This window comes from Anabrus simplex, chromosome 2, assembly GCF_040414725.1.
Source record: "Anabrus simplex isolate iqAnaSimp1 chromosome 2, ASM4041472v1, whole genome shotgun sequence".
NCBI classification, from domain to species: Eukaryota; Metazoa; Arthropoda; class Insecta; order Orthoptera; family Tettigoniidae; genus Anabrus; species Anabrus simplex.
The window spans coordinates 711,828,101-711,842,519 of NC_090266.1; the positions used below are offsets into that span (position 1 = coordinate 711,828,101).

Consider the following 14,419-nt stretch of genomic DNA (forward strand, 5'->3'; position numbering starts at 1 on the left):
AGAATTACGATCTCACTCCATTTTCAACTGTGAAACACACCGAAGTGAGTGAAAGTACGTTCCGGAAGACGCGTTCTATCGTGACATGGAGAAATTTTGAATTTAAATTACTCTGTAAAATATGGTACTATTAAAAAAATGTAAAGTCAGTTTAGAATTTAAAGTCTGAATTGTTTTCTGTTTAAATATGACATATGGGGACACTTTTCTTCCATCTACGGTTGCACATAGCATAACTGTACACTCGGCATCACAAACTAGGTGAGCCAGGAGCATGTTGGCAACCTTGACGCAAATAAAACCCACACCCCAATTTCATGCCTCGAATTTTTAAAAATAATATGCGGGGATTATTCCCGTAAATACGGTAATTTTCAGTTCATAAAATGAATAAAACCTATTAAGTTAGTCACTATATGTTAAATTTAAAATTCTTTCTGCTCTGTTCTTGAAATTTCTCCTTTCCTTCAGTCCTTATTAATACCTAAAAAAGAAAACATTGTATTTAAATTTCTAATCTGTAATTCAATTATCTTATTTGTTGCAATAATTGTCAGTTAACTTACTGCTATAGTTCTGAGACCTTTCATATATATCAGAATTTCTCCCCTTAATCCCGTCCGACCATGCTAGCCATTTTAACTGTTAAATTCCCTTAAAATAAACAGCCAACAAGGACTTAAGGAAAGTAGAAATTTCAAGCACAGAGCAGAAAGCATTTTAAATTTAATATATAGTGACTACTGGTAACTTAATAAGTTTTATTCATTTTATGAATTGAAAATTATTCTATTTTTTAAAGTGTTTACTAAATGACATAGTAAGTATAAATTTAGACACAAAGAAACATTTTATTTCTTTTTTAGGTGTAAATAAGGACTTAAGTTTCAAGAGCAGAGCAGATTTTAAATTTTAGTATAGGTATAGTGACTAATTTAATAGGTTTTATTCATTTTATTATTTGAAATTATTCTATTTTTAAAGTTTTTACTAAATGGCATAGTAAGTAAACAGTTGAGACACAGAAATATTTTAACAATTTCAAGATTTATGTATAATTTGTTCTGTTGATTGTATTTGTAAAAATGTATCAAGACCAAGGATTAGTTTGATGTTTTGGCACCACTGAAGAAGAGAGTAGTAGCTCTTGAAACATGTACAGTTGATAATTATAATAAAATGTAAAGTATTGACAAGGCGGAAAAGTGTTTTATGGAAATTGAATATAAGTCAGTATAGTCAAGATTTAACTAACATGGTTAAAATGATCAAGGCCAAATTGCTTTGGCTAGAAGACCATGTTTTGTGCCTGGTGGGACCAGAGCAGTGTGTATTTTTATGAACTCTTTAAGCCCGGTGAAACCGATAATGCACAACGTCATCTCCAACAAATGTTTAATTTAAATCACGCATTGATCGAGAGACGACCGGAATAGACCAGAAGACATGGCAAAGTGATTTTGTTACATGACAATGCGCCGTCTTAACACACAGCAAAACCAGTGAAAAACGCCTTGAAATCGCTTCGATGGAACATCCTTCCGCACCTGCCGTACTCCCCTACCTGGCACCATCTGACTATCACCTCTTTGCATTAATGGGGCACGCGCTTGCTGAGCAGCACTTCAGCAATTTCGAGGAAGTTGGAAAATGGCTCGATGAATGGTTTGCCACAAAAGACAAGCAGTTTTTCTGGCATGGTATGCATAACTTACCTGAAAGATGGGCGAAGTGTGTAGAAACCGATGGCCAATATTTTGAATAAACAAAAAAAAAAAAAGTTCCCTTGAAATTTCGTGTGTTCTTTACCACAAAAGCTGGCAAAAACTTATGCTTACATCTGGTACAGTTAACCAAAAACAGAGGTATGCAAGGATGAATTGGTCTATTTGCTTGCTTTGTACAATCCTTTTGCTGCTGTGAACTCAAATCCTCATATAACCTTGAGGAATACATGACCAAAGTATTTCAAATAGTCACCTTGTGTCAGTATTTACATTTATACTTTATATTCATATTTCATAGTTTTTTCATCTCCCCTGACATGTTGATCTTCATAGGAGTAACCTCTTTTCATTGCTAGGTATTTCAAATGCAGTTTGAATGGAAGGATTCCCTCTGTTGAAATGCAACAACTTTGTGTTAGGCCTTCTAGCACATTTAAAGAACTCCTATGGGACAAAATCACACCTTAATGAAATCCATAGCAATTGAAGAGACATTAAAGAAATAACATTAGAATGTTCTCAGGTTTTTGTTTTATCTGTAATATACACATCATTATATCTTAATGACCAAGCAAGTAGGCTAAACAGTTAGAATCACATAGCATTCTGGAGATAGCAAGTTCAAACCACACTGTCGGCAACCCTGAAGATATTTTTCTATGGTTTGCCATTTACACACTAGGCAAATGCTGGTGTTATTCCTTTAGGCCGTGGTTGCTCCCTTCCCAGTACTAGCCCTCTTTTTTCTCATTGTTGCCGTAAAACCTCTCTGTCAAAGCAATGTTCTCCCCAGATATTTTCGTCAGCTGGGTGGCAGGAATGAGTAGCCAGGCAGGGAATGCTATGTAAAAATTGGAAATGAAAAAATAAAATTTATTCCACTCACGCCATTAACAGAAATATTAGACAGGTAAACATTTTCTGCAAAATAGAACTATTTTGTTGTTATTATCACGAACAAGGCATAACAAAACATTTTGAACTTCCAGTGTTCTACTGCTCGTTCATAATTGCGTAACACCAGGGCCTAAGCCTACCACTCAGTTGCAATGTGGAGTCCCATGCGGGTTTGTTATGTCATGCGAAATTATTCTCGCATGCAATTCCACGCTAATACAGACACCACATCAAGCTAAACATTTGAACTCTGTTGTAATTGTTGCAATTATGCTGACAGTAATGAAGATTTCTCATTTATATAAACAGTTTTACATAATTTACATTTTAATTTGGAGCACCAATGACTCGTGCTTCTTTTATTAATACACCACTTGTGACTACAAATTAAGTACAGATTGTGGAACATTTGTTTCAATAAAAAATTGATCTATGATTGTGAAAACCTCTTTCTGTTAGATTGAACATTATTTTAATAAATTGTTTCAGTGAGCATATGTAGTAAACATCTGCTAGAGGAGGTAAGTTTATAAGCACAGTGTTTCACTTTTCCTTCCCTCAGTTGTGTGGAGGTGTGTGTGGTCTCCAAATATATTTTATTTTTTTATAATGTATCAGTTAAAACATGAAGGGAGATTACAGTTGAAATTACGTCATTACATACAACCATTTTAATGCTTGGTAATTTTTGTTCTTTTCTTAGGTCTCAAAGAAGAATTTAATGGAAATTGTGAAGAAGTTGATGATACACATGGATAAGGCTGAGGGTACCACATATCGAGATGAGCTGTTGTCCAAGATTATTCAGATCTGTTCACAAAATAATTATCAGTACATCACAAACTTTGAATGGTAATTCATACCATGTTTACACCTTACTGTAAGGATATTAATTTCTTGTTTCTCCTCAGCTGACAGATAATGTAAACATTGTCCCCAAAGCATGAAAGACATTAGGGACTAGTTCTTCTTAGCAGTGTTTTGTTCAAGATAGCAGTTCATTAGTGTGTGTGTGCGTGTGTGTGTGTGTGTGCGCACTGTATATATATATAAAATAAGAGTTTTGTCTGTACATTGCTCAGAATTTAAAAAGGATGGTATTTCTGTATCAGTTGTGTACACAGTAACAAGGAAATGTACTTTTTACTTTTCCGTAATTTATGTATGTATGTAGGTAGGTACACGCATCATGAGAAAACAGCTGAAGAGAATTTAATGAAAATCGGTATGCAGAGTCAGGGAATAAGTCGCTACAATCTAGGCCAAAAATAATTTGATTCACGCTGATTAGTTTAGGGGAAGGCCTAAAATTTAATTCTCAAATATTTATATTATTGACGGTCGTATCTTAACGAAAATCAGTAGGTGAAGTTGGGGAATAAGTCGCTACAATCTAGGCCATAAATAATTGTATTCACGCTGAGAAAAAAATAGTTTAAGGAAAAGTCTAAAATGGAATTCCCAAATATTTGTTATTAGTGGTCCTATCTTAATGAAAATCGGTATGCAAAGTCAGGGAATAAGTCGCTCTAATCTAGGTCATAAATAATTTTATTCACGCTGAGTGAAATGGTAGTTTAGGGGAAGGCCTAAAATGTAATTCCCAAATAATTATGTTATTAGTAGTCGTATCGATAAATACTATATAACTAAAGTTATGTAGTATTAAATTTCCGATCATTTATGTCTTATACATTGTTACTGTACCGGCTATGATCACAGAGATATTCATAAATGTGGATTTTTGTTACTATGTCCATATCAGTGCCTAATCACGAGAAAATGGGTAAAAAGGATTTAATGAAAATCGGTATGTTAAGTTGGAGAATACGGAACTACAGTCTACGCTATAAATAATTTTATAAGATGCCCTAATATCACAGAGTCGAAAGAAAACCAAATGTTAAGGCCTACAATATAGGAAACTCATAAAATTTATCAACAATAACATTACATTGACCATTGTCTGTTTTGATGTGCTTTGTGTCTTCTGTTGCCACTTGTCTCCGATAGATAGGATTACTGCTGCGTACAGAGTAATTTTTTAAAATTTGCTCTACGTCGCACCGACACAGATATCTTATTGCGACGATGGGATAGGAAAGGGCTAGGAGTATGAAGGAAGCGGCCTTGGCCTTAATTAAGGTACTTGGTTCCTGGTGTGAAAATGGGAAATCACGGAATACCATCTTCAGGGCTGCCGAGGGTGGGGTTCGAATCCCTAACCACACGGCCAAATCGCTCGGTCGTACAGAGTGTAACAGTCTGCCTAAATATTGGCGGGAAGTAGCTGGGGAGTTAGATAACTTTCTTCTTTAGCATGCCATTGCTCTGGTTCATACATTTTCTGACATTACTGGTACATAACACACTGGTTCATCATAGTATTCAAGCTATTCAATCCCCATTCTGAGGCACTGGTTGGAATGAGCAGTGTGCATATTTAACGGAATAATGGCAGATGAGTGTTCACGGCTGTCTGCGGCCTGGTCATTCCAGTTCTGGAACTTTGGACTGTTAGACTGGCACCGTAGTACTATTTGTTAAAAATAAGATAATGTGCAATTTTTCATTTAATTGAGTTTTTTATATGATAACATTGCTTTTAATCGCTACTTTCCTACTGACGTTCCTGTAATGATCTGTGTTGACTTCAGTTAAGAAAGCCACAAAGTCAGTCTTTCTGAGAATTACGTAGCGAAGCACGGGTACGTCAGCTAGTTTGTAAATAAAACAGTGTACACAATTGGCAGCATCTCCTGTGTGTGTCTTTGTAGTTACGACAAGCTTCAGGTACATACAGGAATAATTTTGTATGCAAATTTATCGCATAGAAATATTTATAAATAGCACCCAAAAGATTTTTGGATGAACAACTAGATGAACGCAAGTTGCATGACGTATGATACGAAACAGAAAAATTATCCCTTAAAATACATAGTAAAATTTCTTGTTTATACAAAGTATAAACATGCTCTCCCAAAGCATAAGTGAATTAGAGCGAGGAGCAAATTTTGACTAGAGAATACATAATAGTATAAATACAGATTTTTACAACAATATCAAAGAAAAGGGAAGCATGTACAATAAGATTGCCTTCAAGATAAAGCAATAAATGCTAACACATGTTCAAGATAGCGCTCACCGGAAGTTAGGAGTATAAACTCCTTGAGTTTCTAGAGCCACCGTACATACAAAATGTGGCACACAATACTTCATTAAACACAGGGGGAGAGTTTATAATACTACTTGATTTTACAAAGAAAAATAATTAAGTTCACAATACTAGAAAAGTCTAGTCATGACTGCATTAGTACTTTAAGTTCAGCAACATACTCAACTGAACAAGCAAGGTTAAATATTGTTACAAAAAAACTTAGTCTGTTTCATTACTGTAATTTATTTCAGGATGACCCAATAAATGTGCGCGCGCGCGCGCGCGCGCGCACACACACACACACTTATATACATACACACAGTTGTAATCAGCTATGAATGGCCGCACTTACTAATTCCTGTCTATTTACAAATTGCTCTTCCTTATGGCGCAGCAGGTGGTCCAGCCCATTACTCTACCTGCTGACTGGGGGCACTTAATCCTTAATTTCACTTCTCCAAGTCCAGTCACCTCATACAGCAGCTGTGTGTAGACCGTTGGATCTGAACACAGGGCTACTGGCCACTCGACACGACGACTGTTCGTTAGTTCGACTCCACAGATAGTCCTGTAATTCACATAGTCACATGCAGCAAACAACTAAACAGCTCAACAATATTCAACAGCAGGACGATACAACATTGAACATTAACACAGGTCAATTTATCCTCGCTTGAGCACGTAACATCATCCCCTTTCGGGAGCTGATCGTCCTAGTCAGTTACTTTCTTCAGCTGCTCCACAGTAAGGCGCCAATCGGTCCAGATGCACCACCTTCATCTTGTTTCTCGGGCTCCATTGTATGCGATAGATGACGTCATTTATTTTGACAACGCGGTAAGGGCCTTCCCATGTGACTGGAGTTTTGGGGACAAACCTCTCTTCCTTATGGGATTATACAGCCATACCAGGTCTTCCTCCTGATATCCGGTAGCGTCCACTCATTGGTCGTATCGTGCCTTTATTCGGTCGCTCTCTATTCTCGATCTCTTCCGGACAGCGTCGTGTACATCCTCCAGTTTCCTTGCTAGATCGAGGCAGTACTGGTCGGTAGGGGCAGAAATATAGTCAGGTCGACCGAACGCTAAATACACCGGGAGGTGCAGTTTTCTCCCAAACAACGTCCATGCTGGTGTGCATCCAGTGGGCTTGTGCACTGCAGACCAGTACGCTAAGAGGAACAGGGGAAGACGACGATCCCAGTCTCTCTGATGTCCGCTGATGACTATTCGCAGGTGATTCTCAATGGTCCTATTGAATTGTTCCACCATTTTGTCTGATTGGGGATGTAGACTTTACAAAGGAAATGTGTGTCCTATTCAATGTATGTGTGTATGTACTGAATAGGGCACACATTTCCTTTGCAAAGTGAAAACCGTCAATACGGAATAATTCTAATATCCTGTAATGGGGATGTAGAGGCATGGTTCTGGTCTTCCGGATATCCAACAAATGGCATAGAATATGGAAGTCGGCTGACTCGAAGTTCCATCCCTGATTGGAATGTAGCTCCAATGGTATGCCGTATATACTGATGAAGTCGTTCACGAGGGTTTCCGCCACCGTAGTTGCCTCCTATTTCGGAAGCGCATACACCGCTGGCCACTTTGCAAAATAGTCAGTGACGACGAGTATATCATGATTTTCCGTGTCACTGGTAGGGAATGGTCCGGCCACATCAATTGCCACTCTCATGAGGGGCATGCCCGTTGTAAGTCTTCATTCAGCCTTTACATCTCCGGCTTGGTCCCTTGCTGGCAGCACACTCGTGGCATCTAGTGCAGAAGTCTTCCACATCTGATTGGCACCCTACCCAGTAGAACCCCTCTCGAACCTTTTCCAGGGATTCCAAGGTGTCCTTCTGAAGCTCCACCATGAACTTCTTTCAGGACTTCCGCTGTCATACTGCGTGGGACAACCATCTGCTCCCGGAGAGTCTACCCGCGACTTCTTTTCCAGATGCGGTTTAGCAATCCATCCCTGGTCATCGGAGTCCCATTGCGAGCAGTACAACTTAGTTTTGGAGCTGAGGTCACTGACGTTTATCCATCCAGGCCTTGGTACGCAGGCTTTCTTCCACTCAGCCAGCAGTCCTATGTCCTCGTCATCCCTCTGCGCATTGATCCTGGCTTCACGACTCCAGCTTCCCTTGAACTCTACCATGGTCCTTCGGCAGGGAATATCGTGTTCTCCTTCCCTCTTGGAGCAGAACGTGCAGCCTTCGGGACAAGGCCTTCGAGGCAGAGCGTCGGCGTTGAAATGTAGGTGACCCTTGCAGTGTTAGATCACATAGTTGTACTGCTGCGGTCTCTCCAGCCATCGTGTGAGCTGTCCTTCCGGGTTCTTGAAATTTAGAAACCACCTGAGTGATACAGGGTCAGTTCTGATGAGGAATTCTTGGCCATACAGGTACGTATGGAAATGCTTCATGATCTTCACAATGGCCAGCAACTCTTTCCGGATGACACAGTAATTTCTTTCCGGTTTGCAGAGGGCCTCACTGAAGTATGCCACTACCCGCTCATTGTTGTCCACGACCTGAGGTGGAACTCGCCTGCAGTACCAAATTCGCTGGCGTCCGTGTCGAGCAAAAATTTCACCCCAGGTGTGGGATATACTATTACCGGTGCTGTACATAGTGCATACTTCAGGTGGTCAAAAGCCTTTGGCATTCCTCTGTCCAGGTGAACCGTTCGTCATTTTCCGTAACACGATGCAACGGCTTGGCAATATTGGCAAATTCCCTGACGAATCTATGTTAGTAGGAGCAGAGGCCCAGGAAGCTTCGAAGTTGAGATTTGTCCTTAGGTTCTGGCCACTCCCTCACTGTCATGGTTTTCTCAGGATCCGCTCGGACTCCTTCCTCAGAGACGATATGGCCAAGGTACTTTACTTCCTTCCTCAAGAGCTGGCATTTCTTCGGGCTCAGCCTTAGCTGGGCTGCTCTCAATTTTCCCAGAATCTCCCTCATATTCCTCAGGTGTTCATTGAAGGTGCTTCCGAGAACAATGACATCATCCAGGTACATCAGGCACGTCTTCCACTGCAACAATCTCAGCACAGTCTCCATCAGCCTTTCGAAAGTTGCCAGGGCATTGCACAATCTGAATGGCGTTACCTTGAACTGCCAGAGACCATGACCAAATTAAAATGCAGTCTTCTCTCGGTCTTCAGGGTGAATCTCTACTTGCCAGTAGCCACCCTTCAGATCCAGCATAGAGAACCACTTCTACCCTGATATCGTATCCAGAGTGTCATCAATCCGGGGTATTGGGTAGCTCTCTTCTGTAGTCGGCACAGAATACTTCACCAATACTACCGGAGAGCTCCAAGGGCTTTCTGAGGGTTCTGTTATTTTTGGGTCTTTCATTTCTTCGACCATCTGATCTACTTCATGTTGCTTCGTGAGCGGAACTCGTCAAAACGGAGCCTTGATCGGTGCACTGTCACTCACATCAATCCGAAGTTGTACGAGTTTCGTCTGGCCGAAATCATTGCTGTCCAGGGAGAGGACGTCTTGATACTCCAGCAGTAGGTCTTCCAGCTTCTCTCGTTGCCTGCGGTCTAGGTTGTCGGTTGATTTTTCATACACCTTCTGCAAGGTCTCTGGCACGTTCTGCCCTGCTCTCGCTCCTGTGTCTGGCCGATCCGACTCCATGGCTTATGGGCAACCAATCTATACAATGTGCTCACAAACTCGGTGTGTTTTACCATGATGGATACCGATGTCGTAGTCATTCAAATTGGTCAGTCGAACATAAGGCTGATGACAAGTGCTGATCAAGGTTTTGGCGAACAGTAATCCCTTTGTTTGAACATTCTGACATTCCGACTCCACAGTGGCCGTCAAACCTCCAGAAGCTCCATCCACGTCCACCTCGGTTCTTGCTGGGATGGTCAGGTGCTCTCGCAGCTTAACCTGGCGTCAAGCAGCGCTTTTCCGCGCTGGTCACCTGGCAATTTCTTTAAGCGCGTACCAAAGCGTGTTGGCGCTCATATCCAGGAAAATTTAATGTTCGTTCAGAAAGTAGAGTCCGATAATTATCTCAACCACGATGACCGCAACGAGAACCCGGTGCTTCACTGTCCACCGCTCTATGGAGAATTCCATCACTGTCTCTCCATGGACAGGCGTCGTTTCTCCTGTGGCATTAGCCAGGCAGGGGTCGAATTCCCCACTATTGTGCAACTGTTGGCTTCACGATGGTTCTCGTTGCTCCAGTGTCAATCAGCATGCTCCGCACTATCCCGTCGACTCAGTCTGCCATTAGGCTGCTACTATCTGATCGCAGTCTTGTTACATGGGCATGGGTTGCTGGGGCTTGACGACTTTCCTGAGCCAACCTTCGCCTCCTAAGGCTGGTTAATAGTTGTTTCCCTGACTGGTGTATTTCTCAGCTGTCGGGATGTCAGATGGAGGCTTTCATCTTCGGCAGTCTTCGCAATTGTGGCTTATATGGCCCTTGGTACCACAGTTCCAACAGGTGAGAGGTCTTTGAGGTACATGATGGCTCAAGCGTTGTTTCATTGCCTTGTTCGCTGGGTTCCGCTGGGCTTCATAGAACTTTCACGTGGCTTCAAGGAAATTGGTCAGGGACTTGTCGTCCTGCGACCGTGGAGTTTTGTCCACTTCCAGGCGGCGCACCCTTGTTTGTAGTCTCGATGCCTGTTTCGTGGCCTCAAACTCCAACACGTGGCCAAGAGCTCCTACTGTAGGGTTTGTGGCGGGTGAGGCGAAGGGCCTCTTGAGTATCTGGGTCACATAATCCATCTATGAAGGTCTGCCTACCAACATGTTCGAGAAACTCTTCTGGTGCTTGACGAGTTGGCCAGGCGAACGAGATGGGCGACATCTGTCTCGATTCCCGGAGTGTCTCCGTACGCCTTTGAGTTCTGGTTCGAAGCTGGGTGTGGTACACCTGTTGTAGGTGGCGATCTCCGTAATGGGTGTCCATGTGGGCTACTAGCGTGGTGTAGTTGTTTTGAGCGCCTTCTGGTTACACCTGTAGTACATCGAGGGTTTCCCCTCTCAGAGACACGACAAGGGCTGTAGCTTTGTCCCCTTCACTCCAGTGGTTAGCAGAACAGGCCGCCTCTATCTGCTGCAGGTGCAAACTGCAGACGATGGCCCCTCCACATAGGTCCCGTCTCATACATCATCGCGTAGCTGGATGACTTCTCGCTTTAGGTCCTGGCATACAGCCTTGAATTTTTGATCGACTGTAGCTATTTTCTCGTCAACCATCCCTATCTTTACTTCAAGTTCGTCTTTCACTTTAGTTATCTCTGCCTGCGGAACATCCTTTATCTTGCAGTACCCTGCTCGATCTGTCTCTGTACGTTTTCTACCTTCTTCTGGCCTTCTTTAATGTTCTCCATCATTTTCTGGCCTCCTTCTGTCTTCTTTTGACTTTCTTCCATTTTCTTCATCTTGTTTTGATTTTCTTCCATCTTCCCCCATCTTTATCATCATATCAAAGAGCGCATTTAACTGTGGCTCCATTTTCGTGAGGCCTCTGGTCTCAACTGGCATGCAGTAATTAAAGAAACGTGAAAAAAGATTTACACGAGTGTGCATTCACTATACACCGGCATGTTGGAATGTTCCCGGTGGCGGTCGAAGCCTGCCGTATCTGCTCCGCTGATTCACGCTGATTACAATGATATATTGCACATAGGATCTATTCTAACTTTTGACACCACTTTGTTACAAATAAAACTTCGTTTGTTTCATTACTCTTATTTATTTCAGGATGACCCAATAAATGAGCGCGCGCGCGCGCGCACACACACACACACACAGCCACACACACACACACACTATTCTGATCAGATGTGAATGGCTGCATTTACTAATTACCGTCCATTTACAAATTGCTCTTCCTTATGGTGCAGCAGGTGGTCCAGCCCATTACTCTACCTGGGAACTGGGGACATTTAATCCTTACTTTCACTTCCCAAGTCCAGTCACCTCATATAGCAGCTGTGTGTAGACCGCTGGATCTGAACACAGGGCTGCGGGCCACTCGACACACGACTGTTCGTTGATTCAACTCCACAGATAGGCCAGTAATTCACACAGTCACATGCAGCGAACAACTAAACACCGCAACAGTATTCAACAGCAGGACGATACAACTGCGAACATTAACACAGGTCCATTTAGCCATGCACTCACGATAGCGGGTTTCCTCGCTGGCTCACAGCGATCCTCAGTCCACTGAAATACACATGCACACAGGTCTGTCAGGTAGTACGTCTTCCGTTCCGTCGTCTCCAGCCCGTCTACTCACTGGTCTTTCTGACACAACAACCACTCGCTCACAGGGGCCTTGTATTTATACCTCGATGTTGGGCTGCTAGAACATTCAGGGTTCGGCTGGAGATCGAACTTTCCTATCGTATCCTTCAGAAATCGCATGTAGAAACTAGATGCAGGGAACAATAGAGGAAGGGCCGTGGCATGTCCTCGGGTGGGCTGGGAAGTTCCCCGAGCTGGCTTAAGCCTAGGTCACACTTGGCGATATTCTCATTGCTAGATCTAGCTGTGAATTCTCGCTGATAGTAAAATCGCTACGAGAATTTGTCACATTACAAAGACTCAAGTGAGACAGTATATAGAAGTACAAGAAGCAATAACATTGTGTTTCTGTGTTTCAGTAGTCTAGTTTGCTGAGTTTTATGTAATTTTCGTGGTGTTTTATAATAATGTCATGTGTTGGATTGCGGTGTAATGTTATAAGACGTTTGTTGAGACTTATAAGTGCATGAGGTCAGTCGCGAATTATTGATAGTTTTGACGAAAGAATCAAGAAAACTTAAATGGGTGAGAGACTGGATAGAAAGGAGAGGTCAGCTTGGAGCGTCCAATAGACTAATGCAAGAGCTTTCTGCAGAAGATCCAAAAGCGTACCGCAATGTTGTAAGAATGAGCCCTCTCAGATTCGATGACTTGCTTGAAATGATTACACCACTTATTGTAAAGCAAAATACGAAATTGCGTATGGCGATCTCATGCAGGACAAAATTGGAAATAACACTACGATGCTTGGTAAGTGGTGACAGCTTAATGTCTGCTCTGTATGCGTTTTTAGGTTTTTTAATCTGCTTCTTCACGTCATCTAGGGTAACCGTAAATCCCAACTCGTTTAATTCACTGATAATGTTAGAATAAGCACTGTTTCATGTAATCACAGGTCGAAACGTCCACAGGACCTCATACTTCCGTACAACCTCCAGAAATGGTATTGTAATGGTTATAGCGTCCGCCATGCCAAGTCGCTACGCGCCGGGGGCGTCGTCATATCGGCCCCACCCCCCTTATGCTCGAGCGCGCCAATCACGAGCAACACTTGGTGCTAGGCCGGCCCTCTCGCCTCCGTCCGTGGTCCCACAGCAAAGGACGACGGAAATTACTCGACTATTAATCTGGAGTCTTCTATCTCGCGAGGTTCCTGGATACATCTAGCAACCGGACTGTTCTGGAAGGCCCAGAGCAGGTATGTAAGGAGAGGAGTAACTTGGAGTGACAGTGAGAGTGAGTAAGCGAGAGCGAGATGGAGTTCGTTGGTGTGAATTAGCGAAGAGCGCAGACAGTGATAATCTGGGCTGAGATTTCAGCCTGATGGAGTATCTGCCTGTTGGAGCCGAGGACTCGTTCCAGTTTCCCAGATGTCGTGTGTGTGTGTGTGTGTGTGTGTGTGTGTGTGTGTGTGTGTGTGTGTGTGTGTGTGTGTGTGTCTCTCTCTCTCTCTCTCTCTCTCCCCCTTGAGGCTGGCTGCTGGAGGAGAACCTGGAGTGTTCTGGAGCAGCGCGAAGGGAACACCAGGTGCCGACGTGTGCGGGCTGCGAACAGGGTTCGACGGATTGAGTGAACAGCGGATACTATCGCGACCTGTGAGACTGACGTGTAGGCTGTGGACCGTGACAGCACTAACGAGTGTGACTGAGTGGCTGAGAGAGTGTACTGTAAATAATCGATGACTCTGTGTGTGTGTGTGTGTGTGTGTGTGTGTGTGTGTGTGTGTGTGTGTCATTGTAGATGGGACATGAGAAACTAAGAGTGAGAGCGCGAACCGTGTAGGTGTGTAACCGTGTACTTGTGTAACTTGTAATCTCGGCTATCGTCTGTGTGTGTGTAAATCTGTAATTGTAGTGCTAAGTTAATAAATCTTAAAAATAGGACGCTTTGGCGATATTCTCGTCGCTAGTTCTAGCTGCGAGTTCTCGCTGATAGTAAAATCGCTACGAGAATTTTTGTCACATTACAAAGACTCGAGCAAGGTAGTATATAGAGGTACAAGAAGCGATAACATTGTGTTTCTGCATTTCAGTAGTCTAGTTTGCTGAATTTTGTGTAATTTTCGTGGTGTTTTATAATAATGTCATGTGTTGGATTGCGGTGTAATGTTATAAGATGTTTGTTGAGACTTACGAGTGCATGAGGTCAGTCGCAAATTATTGATAGTGTTGACGAAAGAATCAAGAAAACTTAAATGGGTGAGAGACTGGATAAAAAGGAGAGGTCAGCTTGGAGCGTCCAACAGACTAATGCAAGAGCTTTCTGCAGAAGATCCGAAAGCATACCGCAATGTTGTAAGAATGAGCCCTCGCAAATTCGATGACTTGCTTCAAATGA

The 14,419-nt window shown here is 42.6% G+C and overlaps 1 protein-coding gene across 1 annotated transcript in view; it reads left to right on the plus strand.

Moving 5' to 3' along the window:
- g (adaptor-related protein complex 3, delta 1 subunit-like garnet) overlaps nucleotides 1-14,419 on the plus strand; it is a 580,467-nt gene that overhangs the window by 249,140 nt on the left and 316,908 nt on the right. The window contains exon 12 of the mRNA XM_067141336.2: nucleotides 3,328-3,476. Coding sequence (XP_066997437.1) covers nucleotides 3,328-3,476 — 149 coding nt within the window. The remainder of the gene's footprint in view (nucleotides 1-3,327; nucleotides 3,477-14,419) is intronic.